The sequence below is a fragment of the Hydra vulgaris genome, chromosome 11 (genome assembly GCF_038396675.1).
Source record: "Hydra vulgaris chromosome 11, alternate assembly HydraT2T_AEP".
Lineage (NCBI taxonomy): Eukaryota > Metazoa > Cnidaria > Hydrozoa > Anthoathecata > Hydridae > Hydra > Hydra vulgaris.
The window spans coordinates 42,722,501-42,738,085 of NC_088930.1; the positions used below are offsets into that span (position 1 = coordinate 42,722,501).

The following is a 15,585-nucleotide window of genomic DNA, read 5'->3' on the forward strand; positions in this document are numbered from 1 at the left end:
TAATAATTAAAAAAAAAAATGTTCTCTATGTTTTTAAAAAGTATCTAATTTTTTATTTGCGCTTTCGCAATTTTTTAAAAAATGATCAAATTTAATCAGTTTTCTCAATTAAATTTTGTCTTTTTTTTTATGTCATAAAGTGGTTAAAAGCTGTTTTTTGCCACAAATGGTAAGTTTAAGATTTTTACTATAGGCGAGTGTGTGTGTGTGTGTGTGTGTGTGTGTGTGTGTGTGTGTGTGTGTGTGTGTGTGTGTGTGTGTGTGTGTGTGTCTCTCTATATATATATATACATATATATATATATATATATATATATATATACATATATATATATATATATATATATATATATATATATATACATATATATATATATATATATATATATATATATATATATATATTTACACATATATATATATATATATATATACAAATATATATATATATACATACATACATATATATATATATATATATATATATATATATATATATATATATATATATATATATATATATATATATACATATATATATATATATATATATATATATATATATATATATATATATATATATATATATATATATATATATATATATATATATATATATATATATATATATATATATATATATATATATATATATATATATATATATATATATATATATATATATATATATAGAACCCTTAGATGTTGTCCGAAAGTTTTTTCCATATTTTGTTGACAAAAAGTAAAAATTAAAATTCAAGACCAGAATTTTTTTTTTTAATAATGATAGACTGCCTGCCCCAACCAAACCCTCAGTCGATGTAGCAGCACTCCCTTGCAGGTCAGGCTATTTGTCAGTCGATGTAGCAGCACTCCCTTGCGAGTCAGGCTATAAGATAGTCGATGTAGCAACACTCCGCGCATGATTTACAGTAAAAAAAATAAAAATAAAAACATTTTAATTTTAATAAAAAAAATAAAAATAAAAACATTTTATTAAAAAAAATAAAAATAAAAACATTGTTTATATTGTTAAAAACATTCACAATGTTTTAAAAACATTCAGAATGTTTTTAAAAACATTCCGGTCAATTAAATTTGCGTTTTTGTGGTTTTTTTATATAACAATTAATTTGTAATTAAATTAATGGTTTTTACTTTCGTCCAACACGGAAATGTTGGACGAAAGTTAAAAGTAATTAAAAGTGACGTATATGTTGGCGTAAGAATCACTTTTTTCCTTCCACTCTTCCCAAAGCCAACAAACTATAGATCTATATATATATATATATATATATATATATATATATATATATATGTATATATATATATATATATATATATATATATATATATATATATATATATATATATATATATATATATGTATATATATATTAGGGTGGAGTGAATTTTAGTTTTTTTTACTATTCGTTTAGCCTGGGTGTGCAAAAGTTGTTTATTCATTTCAGAAATACTCTGGAAAAATATCAATGCTCTAGGAAATTATCTTGAGGTTCCTCAAGACCTCTAAAATTTTAATGGGTCCCTAATATTATGCAAAAAAAAGTTTTTCAAAAGTATGTCATGTTGGGTCTCAAAAGCAGCAAAATTTTATAAAAATTTCAAAAATAACAATTATTTAAAAAAAAAAATTGTTATTTTATAGTTTATTGCAGAAAAAATGACCTTTTAAACTAAAAATGAAAAAAGTTTATTTTTTTTAATTATAATTTTTTAAAAAAAATCTTAAGTAATAATTTTTTTATAAAATAATTGTTATTTTTGAAATTTTTATAAAATTTTGCTTCTTTTGAGACCCAACATGACATACTTTTGAAAAACTTTTTTTTACATAATATTAGGGACCCATTAAAATTTTAAAGGTCTTGAGGAACCTCAAGATAATTTCCTAGAGCATTGATATTTTTCCAGAGTATTTCTGAAATGAATAGACAACTTTTGCACACCCAGGCTAAACGAATTGTAAAAAAAACTAAAATTCACTCTACCCTAATATATATATATATATATATATATATATATATATATATATATATATATATATATATATATATATATATATAAATATATATATATATATATATATATATATATATAAATATATATATATATATATATATATATATGTATATAAATATATATATATGTATATAATTATATATATATATATGTATATAAATATATATATATATATATATGTATATAAATATATATATATGTATATAAATATATATATAAATATTGGGTTGCCATATGTGTATATATATATATATATATATATATATATATATATATATATATATATATATATATATATATATATATATATATATATATATATATATATATATATATATATATATATATATATATATATATATATATATATATATATATATATATATATATACACAATAGCGTGCAAAAGTTTAGAAACAACTCCTTTTTTTCAGTTTTTAATGCATAACTTTTCACAAACATTCTCAAATAACCTGAAATTTTTACCGATTGTGCTCTATATTATAACAATTTAAAATCCATGTCACAAAATTTTTAAAACTCACCGGTCAATTAATTTTTTTGTTTTTTTGAAAAGGCTTCCGTGCAAAAGTTTAGAAACAGCTGAATTTGGATTACTATTTATTTCTATAAAGCTGAAATATTTACTAAAACTTTCAAAATTTACAATTTTTTAATAAAATAGTTTCAATAAAAAGTTAGTATTTGGTGGCATATCCATTTGCCTTTAAAACAGCATCACAGCGACGAGGCATCGAATCAACTAAATTAATGAGAACATCCTGAGAAATATTATACCAACATTCTTTAATCAAACCAAATAAATTGTCTTTGTTGGTTGGTTTTCTACCGACTAATTGCCTGTCAATGTACTCCCAAAGATGCTCAATGGGATTGAGATCTGGGCTCTGTGAAGGTCATTCAAGAACGTTGACTTTTTTTGATTGAAAATATTCCTTAACAGATCTGGCACAATGCTTTGGGTCATTATCTTGTTAAAAGATCCAATTGCGATTCATTTTGTCCTATGCATGGGGCAGCATAATGTTTTTCATTATGCTAAAATAAACTCTCTGGTCAATAATAACTTCTATACGATGAATGGAACCCATTCATCGCATAGAAGGTATTATTGACATTAACATTTCCTCCTCAATGTTTAACAGTAGGTAACTAATATTTTGGATTGAATCTGTCTCCTATTGGACGTCTGACATATCTAATTCCGTCACTACTGAATAGCATAAACTTTGATTCATCAGAGAAAAGGACTTTTGACCAATCATCAACTGTCCAACTGAGATGATCTCTCGCAAATTTTATTCTGGTTCTTAAATTTCTTGCAGATATAAGAGGTTTCTTAACTGGACGGCGACCATACAAATTATTTTGTCGTAATCGAAGTTTAGTTGTATCAACGCTACAGTTTATGCCATGAAACTGATGCATAATTGAATTAAGTTCGACAGCAGTCATGCGAGGATTATTCTTGCAAAACCTTACTAATAATCTATCAGCCTTTTCAGTTGTAACTTTAGGTCTTCCAGAGCGAGGCTTGCTTTCAATAGTTTTGCGCTGACGAAACCTTTTCATGTGACATATTCCTGGTTTAGAAACATTGTGAAGTTCAGAAATCCTTTTGTGAGTCATTTTTTTCCCCACAGCTTTTATAATTAATTTTATTTATTTCATCTGAAACTTTCTTAGCCTTTCCCATGCTTTTAAAATATCACTACGTAATTGAATTATAAAACTTCACAAATAGTTTCTCAATTAGTTATACTTCATTGCTTTTGAAATACCTCAAGTTAATTCAAATAATAAATTTCAGAAAAAATTAGACTTTTTATAATGCTTTTGTTTACAAAAACCTGATATAATTGCGGGTTATTATACTGTTTCTAAACTTTTGCACGGAAGCGTTTTCAAAAAAACAATAAAAATTAATTGACCGGTGAGTTTTAAAAATTTTGTGAAATAGATCTTGAATTGTTATAATATAGAGCACATTCTGTAAAAATTTCAGGTTATTTGAGAATGTTTGTGAAAAGTTATGCGTTAAAAACTGAAAAAAAGGAGGTGTTTCTAAACTTTTGCACGCTACTGTATATAATGGGTTGCCATACGTATATATATACATACATACATACATATATATATATATATATGTGCGTATATATATATATGTCTATATATATATGTATATATATATATAAATATATATATATATATATATATATATATATATATATATATATATATATATATATATATATATATATATATATATATATATATATATATATATATATATATATATATATATATATATATATATTTGGGTTGGCAACTAAGTAATAGCGGATTTCACTCATAGATCTTTGGTCACTTGGCAAAAATTATTGGAGCTTATTGTAAAAATTTCAATAAAGATAATGATGTCAAATAATGATGATGAAGTCAAATCGAACCTGCTTCAGTTTTTTGCTGATAAAAACCAGAAGTTTTATGAACGTGGAATTATTATGCTGCCTGAAAGATGGAAAAAGGTCATTACTAAAAATGGGCAATACATTGCAGAATAAAGTTATTTCATTCGATGAAAAAAATTGTGTTTTATTTTATAAAAAAAATCCACAACTTCTTAGTTGCCAACCCAATATATATATATATATATATATATATATATATATATATATATATATATATATATATATATATATATATATATATATATATATATATATATATATATATATATATATATATATATATATATAAATATACACAGTGGCATATTCCAGAAGATGAAGGTTGTATATTAAATATAAGATAAACCTACATTTAATACACTATCTTTTCGAAAATGTACGTATAATTTGCTGCAGACGTATGAAAAAATTTTTTTATTTGGTGTCCACAAATTTTAGGATGTCACTGATATATATATATATATATATATATATATATATATATATATATATATATATATATTATATATATATATATATATATATATATATATATATATATATATATATATATATATATATATATATATATATACACATGTGTGTATACATGTATATATACACACACACACGCATATATATACATATATTTATATATATTCACTATTAAATTCATACCACCAGGTCTCTCAATATCAATGCAAAATGCGTATTTCCATGCAGAGCTGTCTGTAAAGGGCAGACCAACCTTAATTTAAAGTCATTTTATTTACTTTATTATTTGTAAAATAATATCAAAATTTTACTTAAACTTCATTATATATTTTATTGACCAAAAAAAACTATTGAAGTTTTTAAATACCTCAGCTCTTCTGACATCAACTGCAAGAATGGGAACAAAAAAAGTAAATTGCAAGAAAAAATCTGAGAGATAGCAAGCCAGAGCAAATACAGAAAACTCCTACCAATCATTAAAGTTAAAATAAATTTAAAAAAAAAAAAAAAAGGAAAAAAGTAGCAAGAGGAAAAAAAGAATTTTGGAAACATACCTGCATACCACCAATCCCTGAAGCGTATCCGATAAAAAGTAGCAAAATTTCAACCAAAAGATTTTTAGTGATATACCAACCCTCCATACCCAATCCTGTAGACAACAAATAAACATTTTAAAAATAACTCATTGAAAACATAAAAAAATTTTAACATCTTAAAATATTTCATTATTAAGATTATGCAAGTTTTACTTATTGATCTTAAAACCATGTCACCAACAGTTAAAAAATTTATAAACAACAATTATTTAAAAAAATCAAATCATAAGATCAATCTTTTGCTTTGTTATATTCCATAACAAACTCAAAAAACTTGCTTTGTACATAATACATAAAATATATTAAATAAAAAAAGTCAATTACCTAAAGCTATTCTATGTTTTACTTCAAGATCCTTTTTTGTACTCATAACAGACTTTGTTATGATCCAAAAGTTTTCTATACCAATTAGAATAACCACATAAGGAAAAATTTGACTACAAAATAAAAAATAATAATAAAACCAAAACTCTATAGAAGCTTAATATTATTTTTAATTATTTTTAATTTAACGTTTAATGCGCCTAGTTACAATTGTTATAACGAATGAAATGGGCTAAAATAGAATCTACTAACGTGCTATATATGTCTAATTTAATGCACTTAGAGACGATTATTAGTTAACTGACATTAAATTAAATTGTTTTAAATTTTTGATTTAATGTTGCAAAAATCAGGTGATATATTTAATTTGAAATTATTATTTTAATTGTTTAAATTACTTTTTTTCTTTTCCAAATTTTGATTTTATATCACTAGAGTTTGATATATTTTATTTAAATTTATTTAATTTTTGATTTTATATCACTAAAGCTTCATATATTTTAATTAAATTTATTTTAAAAATTGAATATTATATCTTATATAAAGGGCTATATGCCTATGTAGTAGCTATGTTCCGGGCCACGGCTATGTGGTAACTATATAGTACCTATATAGCAGGTAATGTAGTAGCATTCTGTTTAATAGCTATGTATTGGGTGGGGAGCCCATAGGCAATGAACCATGTTCCATATTAGTTTTTATGATCGGCCATTTAAATATAATTATTTAATGGCTGAAAACAGCAGTATAAGTGTTTAATCTGTTGTAGCCCCATGGACTGGAAATTCATTATACCTAAACAAGTCTTAAATGCAATTTATAGTTTTTTTACAACAACTTTCAATTATATGTTTACAACAATAACAAAAGTTAACAAGAAAGTCTTTTTTTTTGGCGGCAAGGGCTGAAGTCATAGAAGTATAAAATGTTCACTACATAGGCAATAGTTGCAAAAGTTTGCATTAACTGAAAAATGAGACTACCTAATGGGTAAGGAGAGTTTTTACAATGGGTATTAAAACATGGTTGTGGAATAATACCTGTCAAAAAAAGAAGATTCTTTTAAAGAGTTTATTGAAACACCAAATCAGTGCATTAATAGAAAAATGGCGCAATTGTTTATGAGATATTTGAAGATGATGAATGAGATGATTATGCTAAACGAGTTATTTTAACACTCACTGATGTGGATTCACTGTCAATCAATAAGCAAGTGCTCAAACATTTACTGGGAGTTCAGTGCTGATTAAATTTTTTTTCCACAGTTATGCCACATCATTATTTAAAATTGGTTGTGTAATTATTTTGTTTAGAAATTTATCAAAACTTGCAATCCAATGGTATTCAAATTAAAGTTTGTGCTCTCATAATAACTCTATTGATGCTGAGGTTTTAACAGTTGTTTCTGTTGATAAATGGGTATTTGTTTATCGAGTACCGTTAACTCTATCTATAATCTAATTTTTTTTTGTTCTGAAAAGTCTTCAGGTCAAACGTTTGATGGAGTTAGTGTATATAAAAAAAAATTGTGCTTCTCTCATCGTTGACTGTTTAAAATATTGCATGTTTAAGAACAAGAGCATTTAAAAGTTTGTTTCTTAAAAATGATTAATATCCCATTCAAGATATGATAGGCAAACAATGTTGTACAAAGAACGTTATATTTTCTAATGTTCTGAAGTTATTGTTTTAGGAATTTTCATTTCAAAAATTCATAGTTCGCAAGCACAAAGTGCATTTTTGTTGACTTAAGCTATTAATTGTACTTTTTATTTATCACTTATACTTTTTTATTTATTTGAACATTATTTTAAGACATAATCTAACCAAATTAGTAAGAAAATCATAAATTGCAAGTTTTTTATAAGTACTGATATTACTCCAAAAATTGAATATAAAATTCCAAAAGTTGAATTTATGAAATAACATAACTTTTGAGTAGTTCAATAAATGAATAACAATTATATTTAACTTTTTCATTCAAACTATGTTACTAATGATTATTGTTTTACCATTTTTATCATTTACCATATCATTTTTTACAAAAAAATTTGCAAATTTACTCAAGGTATAATGTTATAACCCATAACCAATCGTGTAGAGCTAGAGCTAGGCTGTGAAATTAAGTGTCGTGACTTGCAGTGCGTGTAGAATCAGGCTTTTAAACTAACCAAGCAAGTTTAGAGCTAAGTTGTTATGCTAGCCGGCTTTTTTTTATAACCAAAATTCTATTTTTTTAAACATATTAAATGGTGTAGAGCAAGATTGCAAAGTTAAAATTTGTTTCCTTCAATTAGAACTCTTCTTTTGGTGTATAGCAAGAATAATTGGGTTACAATTTATGATAGTATTGAAAAATAAATGAGAAATCATTTAAAGCTAAAATAATTTTTTTTTTAATGTTAAATAACTTGAATTTTATCTTTCTGTCCCATACATGACAATCAGAAATTAGCAAATGAATAATGACATAAAAAACCAACATAAGAAGATGTTAAATGTTAATTAACTGCTTTTACAATTTGACACTTTATTTGATAAGTAAAACTAAAAGATAATTTTTTTTTAATGTTCAGTCTTCTTTTCATATTTCTCTAAAAAACTGTCAGGATTTAGGCTGGCGTTAATGTTAAATATGAAAATGTGGAAAATAAATTGATAAATTGGTAATTCCATCAGTTATATAAATGCTGACTGTAACCACCTTCCTAGCATACTAAAAAGTCTTCCTCAAACTATTGAACTAAGATTGTCAACCAATTCTTCTAACGAAAATATTTTTAAACAATCTATTCCTCCTTATCAAGATCCATCATTTAAAACAGGTTATATTATTAAATCAGGTTATATTATTAAATCATTATTTTATCAGGTTTTATCTGCAAATTACCTTACCATTCAAATAAAAAACTGGTTCTATTTAAAAATCGCAAAAAAGCATATTCTTGTACAACTCATCTTTCAGTACCAATGTTCCAACAAAAATAGGCAGTCATTTTTTGAACATGGTAGACCTGCACTTTCCCATTGGTCACAAACTTCGCAAGATATTTAATCGAAATACTATTAAAATAAGTTACTCATGTATGCCAAACATCAAGTCCATCATTAATTCGCACAATCACAGGATATTATACAACCAAAGTAAAGATGAGAGAAAAACATGCAACCATGTCAACAAATCCATCTGTCCCATGAACAATCAGTACTTGACGAAGAATATTGTTTATCAAGTCACTCTGTCGTCAAATTAACATGACTACAATGAAAAAGTATATTTTAGCTTATGTGAAACTCCATTTAAATCTCGGTATGCTAATCAACTAAAATCTTTTAACATTAATAAATATAAAAATGATACTAAGTTGTCTAAAGAAATGTGGGACATAAAAGACAAAATGTTTACACCCTCAATCAGAGTTGTTAACAAGGCCAAAATTAGCAAGGCCGAGGTCACACATTACAACGCCAAGGCCAAGACCAAGACCAAGACCAAAGCCAAAAGTTACAAGGCCAAGGACAAGGCCAAGATTTTTAAGGTCAAGGCCAAGGTCTACGCAAACATTTTCAAGACCAAAGACTTCAATATTTGCCTTACGTTAAGGCCAATTATTAACAAAACTGTAGGTAGCAAGTGCTATGGCAATAAAACCATATTTAGTAAAAATAGACCAAAGTTAAGTGCAGAATTCAACGAAATCAATAAAAAATATATATATATTTTTTTTAAGGCCAAAGCCAAAACAATCAAGGTCAAGGCCAAAATTTTCAAGGCCAAGACCAAGGACTAACAACTCTGCCCTCAATTAAGAAGTAATTGTGAAACGTTGCAGTCTCTTCATCAAAAATTTGCAATCTTTGCTTATACAAAAAATTTCTTACTTTAGCATATAAAAGTGAAAACTTGATAAATAAATGAAATGAGTTGATTTCAAAATGGAGACACAAGAATAAAATCCTCTTATCCTTTTTTGACATCAGTGATTAGCTAATATTTCGTTTTTCTTTGGTTGCCATCAAGTATATTTTAGCAACATAAAGATCCCACTACCCCGTATTTTGTAATTTCAGCAGGTTTTTCTATTTTTGATTTTGTATTGAATGGCTGATAATTATCGTATAAGCATAAAACTTAAAGCACCGTAGTTGTTTTTTCTTTGTTATTATATATGTGTGTGTATGTGTGTGTGTATATATATCTGTCTGGGACCCATATGGAAAATCGATTAAAAAAAAAAGAGTAACAAAAATAATATCAGAGAAAAAATTTTTTTAATAAAAATGGTTGTTCGAGTAGCAATATTTATTTAATTACAAATTATTTTTTATTATAGTTATTCTTTCATTTGACGTTTTCATTTGTTAATATTTATCTGCAAAATATTTTAGTTTATTAATCATAAAAATTATTAATAAAAATTTTGTCCCTACTTTTCATTTGTTTTTCAGATTGCTAGAAATTTTAATGTCTTAAAGTTTTAGAATCTAAGTTTCTAATAAAAATAGAAACAACTGCTTTGCAATAGATAGCAAAGTTTATTTAGTTAAAAATATTCTTGCTGGAAATGATTCAAATGACTCTGATGTTTTTGTTGTTTATGTAAAGTTTGAGTGTAAGGAGCCATTTTTTACAGAGCCACGTGACTTACCTTTAGAATCTGTTTTCTATGTTGAAAAACTTTCATACCTTTTAAAAGTTTATTCTTAAGGAAAATTAAGAACTAAATATTTTCTGCTGCTACATAAAAACAGTTTTGTTGGAATCCTAAAATACACTTTTGCTAAAGTTAATATTGTGTATAAAAGGTCAAGTTTTAATTAACTGTTTTATGTATTAATGTAAATAGTTTTATATTTATCAAGTATTTAATAATATTCATTTTTTATTTGGTATTATTGCATTTTCAATGGGATATTTTTTTTTTTGCATGTTTTTTTTTTTGAAAGTTGTGCTTGTCTTATTTCTATTTTTAAGTTATCTTTACTTTTTTTTTTTTTTTAATAATTCAAACTATTGTAAAAAAAAACTCTTATTTGAAAATATTTATTAATTGAAAGTTAACTTCTAAAAACTTTAATGATTTGTATTTAATAAAAAAAACATGACTACCATAATTAAAAGTTTTTAAACACTCATAACTTATAAAAAATATATCTTTTTTGTTATGGTTTGAAAGTTTAGTTTTGTGTTAACATAAAAGATAAATAATAATCCCTAAAACTTATATTTGATTTATAACTCAATATATTTGAAAAATCTGTTAAAAAATTCAAGTATATAGTCAGATTTGTTTAGTTAAAATATGTTTGCAATTGTTGCATTTGATACCACTTGTGAGACGATGTTCCATTAAAATGACTTGAGTAAGTGGATGTTAGTAATATCCAGTTAATGATAACAAATCACACATCAGTAAAGTGCCATTGGACGCAATTTAAAAATACCAACACTATTTCTAAAGCTAAAAATAACAGCCATAATGCAGAGCTGAATTAGCCAACCTTTATGGCAAAGGTGATGGGATTAGCTGGTAAATTTAAAAAGTTAATTTATTATTTAAAAACTGTGTCTTTTATTATGTTGGAGTTTATAATATATAAAGATATTTTACAAATTTTTTGTAAAAAGTCATACATTTTTGTCATTTATATTGATGCAGAGTGACACAGATCATTTATGAGAGAGAAACAGAAAATGAGGATTCTAAAAATGATCAATTGTACAGTGTAGAACCAAAGCTATTTTTTTTTTTACAAAATTGCTTTTTTTTTTTTTTTTTTATTTAGAAAATAAATTTACATTTATTACCTGTAGACATATTATTAAAGATTGTTTTTGTATTTTAAAATAAAGAAGATGTTAGTAAATTCTTGTAATTGAAAAGCCACAGTAAACCTTCTACAAACTCCCATCAAACAGCAAATCCAGAAATGATCATCAGTTGCAACAGCGAGTTTCATTATTTGCGCATATACCAAGAATTCTTTTATATATAATTAATATAATGTTCTAAATATTTGACAGTTATTATTGAACTTTTCATAAATTAATTTTCATTAAAAAATGTTTATGAAAATCATCCAAAGCACAGAAAGCATGAAGTTGCGCATGTTACACTGCAAAAGAAAACTGCGTATGTGTTAAATTATCTAAATATATATATCTTCAATGTAAATTTGTTAAATCTTCAAAATGATTACTCGTATTAAAAATGAGTAGCTCATATTAAAAGAAAATTATCAAGTGTTATGCAAATAAATAAAAAAGTTGCATGCTGGTAACATGCTGGTAAATAAAAAACATATATAATATGCTTTTATTACCATTTTTATTAGTGATGAACGTTCTAATGATTTTAATATATGGAATAGTGAACAATTTTCACCTTCTATTGCTTCAACTGCTGAAAGGGCAAATTCAGTGTCAATGAGTTCTACTATTGCAGATAATTACCTAAAGTAACAACACAATTGATTAGTTTAATTTTGTCATATTCCAATCTAATCTGTGTATGTCAGTATTTGAGTTTTTTTGGTTTAATATGAGGTATTTCTTGAATATAAAGTTGACACTGACATTAATGCTGTGGTGGTGTAGTGGTAAAGCTATTGCCTCATAAGCAAAGTTCCGAGTTCTATTCTTAACATGTTCTTGGTAGTACTGTCCTCATCTTGTTTCTTTGTGCAGCGGCCTTGTTTGTCAAGGTTTGTGTTTCAGAGTTATAGAGCAGAGAGAGGGTTGTAACCAGAACTAAAACAGCCTCCTGGACTGTAGTGGCTTTCATGGCCTTAAGGAAGTGAATTAAAATTTAAAAAAATAATAATATTAAAAATCTACAGCAGAATTTGGAACATTGGAAGAAAAATTGTTTTGCATAATTATTGTCTTATGTTTTATTACAATATTATATTAAAACAAATTATTAGAGTATATTGTTAAAAATGTCTATTTTGTTGTATTTAAAAACAAATTCCTTTTTAAAACCAAGTATTTACTTTGTAAAGAAACTCAAGATTTTGCAACAAACAAATCTTATTGTTTATCATGCACCATTCTTTTTTTTTTTACTTTAGTAACAATTGTAATCTGAATAATATGACCCCCTGAATAACATGATTCAGAATGTCTCTAGATCAAGCAGAATAACCTTCTGCTTGATCTAGAGACATTTTTTGTTTGTTTGTTTGTATTTATGAGCAAAATGATAAATTAAACTCAATGTATGATATATTTATGAACAAAATGATAAATTAAACTCAATGTATGATATATTTTTGAGACACCATGTATAATGAAAGTAAACATATGTTTTTTTAACTAAAAGTCATGTATGTCCAAAAATAAGAAAACCTCTAACACCACTGTGTTGAGGGTCTTCATTTTTTTTTACAGTTATACACTGATAACGGATTTGTTTCCAGCTTTACAGTAAAAATGAAAAAATATGCTTATAGACAAACTAGTTAAGCCTCAAAGAGATTTTAATGGCAAACTTTTGTGAATATTTTTTGCTATCTAAATATTATAATATTTTAAATAAAAAAGCTTTTTGAAAGACAAGAGCCTAAAGCCTTTACTATAAAAGAAGAACTTTATTTCTTTTTATTAAATCAGCATTATATGCATAGCTTTTAAAAATGAAAGCAAAAAACAGAAATTTTAAAGCCGTGTTTAAATATTTGGCATCAAATTTTCTGGGATTGCAATAAAAGCTAGCCTCATGAAAAATAAAACTATTTAAAAATTGCAATTCTATTTAGTATTAAATGGCTTCAATAATTTTTTTAGTAGATTGACACCAAATGAGTTGCATAGCATGATAACTGGGTAGTATATACTTGATGATCTTGTATAACTATTGTCTATTTTTTTGTTGACAAGTAAGGACTAAAGAGGTCCCAGATTTTTCAAGTAAAACAATAGTGATGATGTATTATAACTAATATACCAGCTCAGTACACTAAGTGGACCTAAATAGGTATTTTGAGCGGTTCATTGGAATTTTGCTCAAGTTATTGGCAGCCACTATAAATGGCCAGCCAATAACTTTCAGACACGTTAATAATGGCTATTGATTGGCTAGCCATACTTGGCAGCTACCACTAATGTTCCACTAAGTAACCAATGAGCAAAACTGGACCACTCAAAATAAAATTTGCTGTAGAATGCTTGCTGGGCAGGCTAAAAACTTAATTTCACCAAATATTGATTAATACAATTATAAATTTCATAAATTTACAAATCTATCTTTTTTTTTCACAATATTTTCAAACATAAATAAAAGTAAAGGTTCTTTTGATTCAAGCAAAATTGAAAACATATTTAAATAATACTAATTCAAAATTCAATAAAAAATGTTCACTCTACTAGAATTTCACAAACTATTGTTTGATAAAACTTATATTTGATATAAAATAAATAAATGATCTTTGTCTACAATTTTGTTTTTAAACAAAAATTATCAGTAAAAATTTGTTTGAATACTTTCAATTACATGGTGTTAAACCTCTTTTTTTTCTTTATAAAAATTAAAGCTTAAAAAAAACAAAAACTTTTAGTTTATAAATTCTTGATTTTGTGTCTAAAGAAAAATCAGAGGAAAAAATTTTCTGTATGTTGAAAATTTTTTATTAAAAAGTTATTTTCTACATACTAATATTTTTTGCTAAACATTGAAAATATCATACCCAACATTCAATGTAGTTGGAAGAACATCAAACATGACGCAAATACCAATTGCCATATTGAAAGACATTAAAAAGTTCATTACAGCAGAAAATGCAAGTCCCCAGCGAGTACGAAGAAATTCAACTTTAGCTAAACCAAAAATAAATTAAAAAAACTGATCAAAAAATTTAGAATAAAATCCAATTCCAATAATATTTAACATTTTATAATTTTTTGAAACATCTAAGACATCATCAAATCATTTTTTCACATTTTCATCAAATTAAAACCACTGCTATTAGAATATTATATTATAGTCATTTAGTCATAGGGTCATTTAGTCAACTGGATCTATTACAAAATAAAGTATTACTTTTTTCATATTTTCATCAACAATCAGGTTAAACCACTGTTATTTTAATATGAAATAAAAAAAAGCAAATACCTGTTGAAAACCATAAATAGAAAAACACAACAGTGTAGGCAATTGTCAATGGAATTAGTTCTGATGGACCTGATTCATCTGAGAACTGGAAAATAAATCTAATACAATAAATAGTAATAAAAAAAAAATTAAAACAAAAATAAATAATAAAGCAATATGTTTGTTTTAGAAAAGCTTTCTGAAAGTTGAATAAAATTCCAAATTTGTATATAATCTAATCTCCTGCTCTATGATTAGTTAGCTAATAAAAAATAAGTAATGACACGCCAATAAAAAAACAAAATTTTTAAAATATATTTGCTTACTCTGTGTACTCATGGCAATTTTAAAATATTATTAAGTCTGTATGATATTTTGCTGACCACAACATATTTCCATTAAATGATCAGGTCTCTGAATTATGACAAGGAAAAAAATTTGTTGCAAAAAATGTTTCTTTGAGAAGCTTGTAACATAACTGTGTTACAAATATATACAGTTATTCTTTGATTAGCTTGTTGTTAGTTTGGGTAGTAATTTTAGCAATGTCCTTAAGCAACTTAA

General features: G+C 25.1%; 1 protein-coding gene across 2 annotated transcripts in view; it reads right to left on the reverse strand.

The window, feature by feature from the left end:
* The window catches only part of LOC101235467 (sterol regulatory element-binding protein cleavage-activating protein), an 87,811-nt gene that overhangs the window by 47,703 nt on the left and 24,523 nt on the right, over window positions 1-15,585 (reverse strand). For both annotated transcript variants that reach the window (XR_010641506.1, XM_065808903.1), the window contains exons 8-13: window positions 15,043-15,127; window positions 14,618-14,747; window positions 5,930-6,042; window positions 5,564-5,658; window positions 5,377-5,475; window positions 5,193-5,262 (exon numbers count right to left, since the gene is read on the reverse strand). Coding sequence is in view for 1 of the 2 variants with exons in the window: in XM_065808903.1 (XP_065664975.1) it covers window positions 5,193-5,262; window positions 5,377-5,475; window positions 5,564-5,658; window positions 5,930-6,042; window positions 14,618-14,747; window positions 15,043-15,127 (592 nt within the window). In the remaining variant the exon portion in view is untranslated. The remainder of the gene's footprint in view (window positions 1-5,192; window positions 5,263-5,376; window positions 5,476-5,563; window positions 5,659-5,929; window positions 6,043-14,617; window positions 14,748-15,042; window positions 15,128-15,585) is intronic.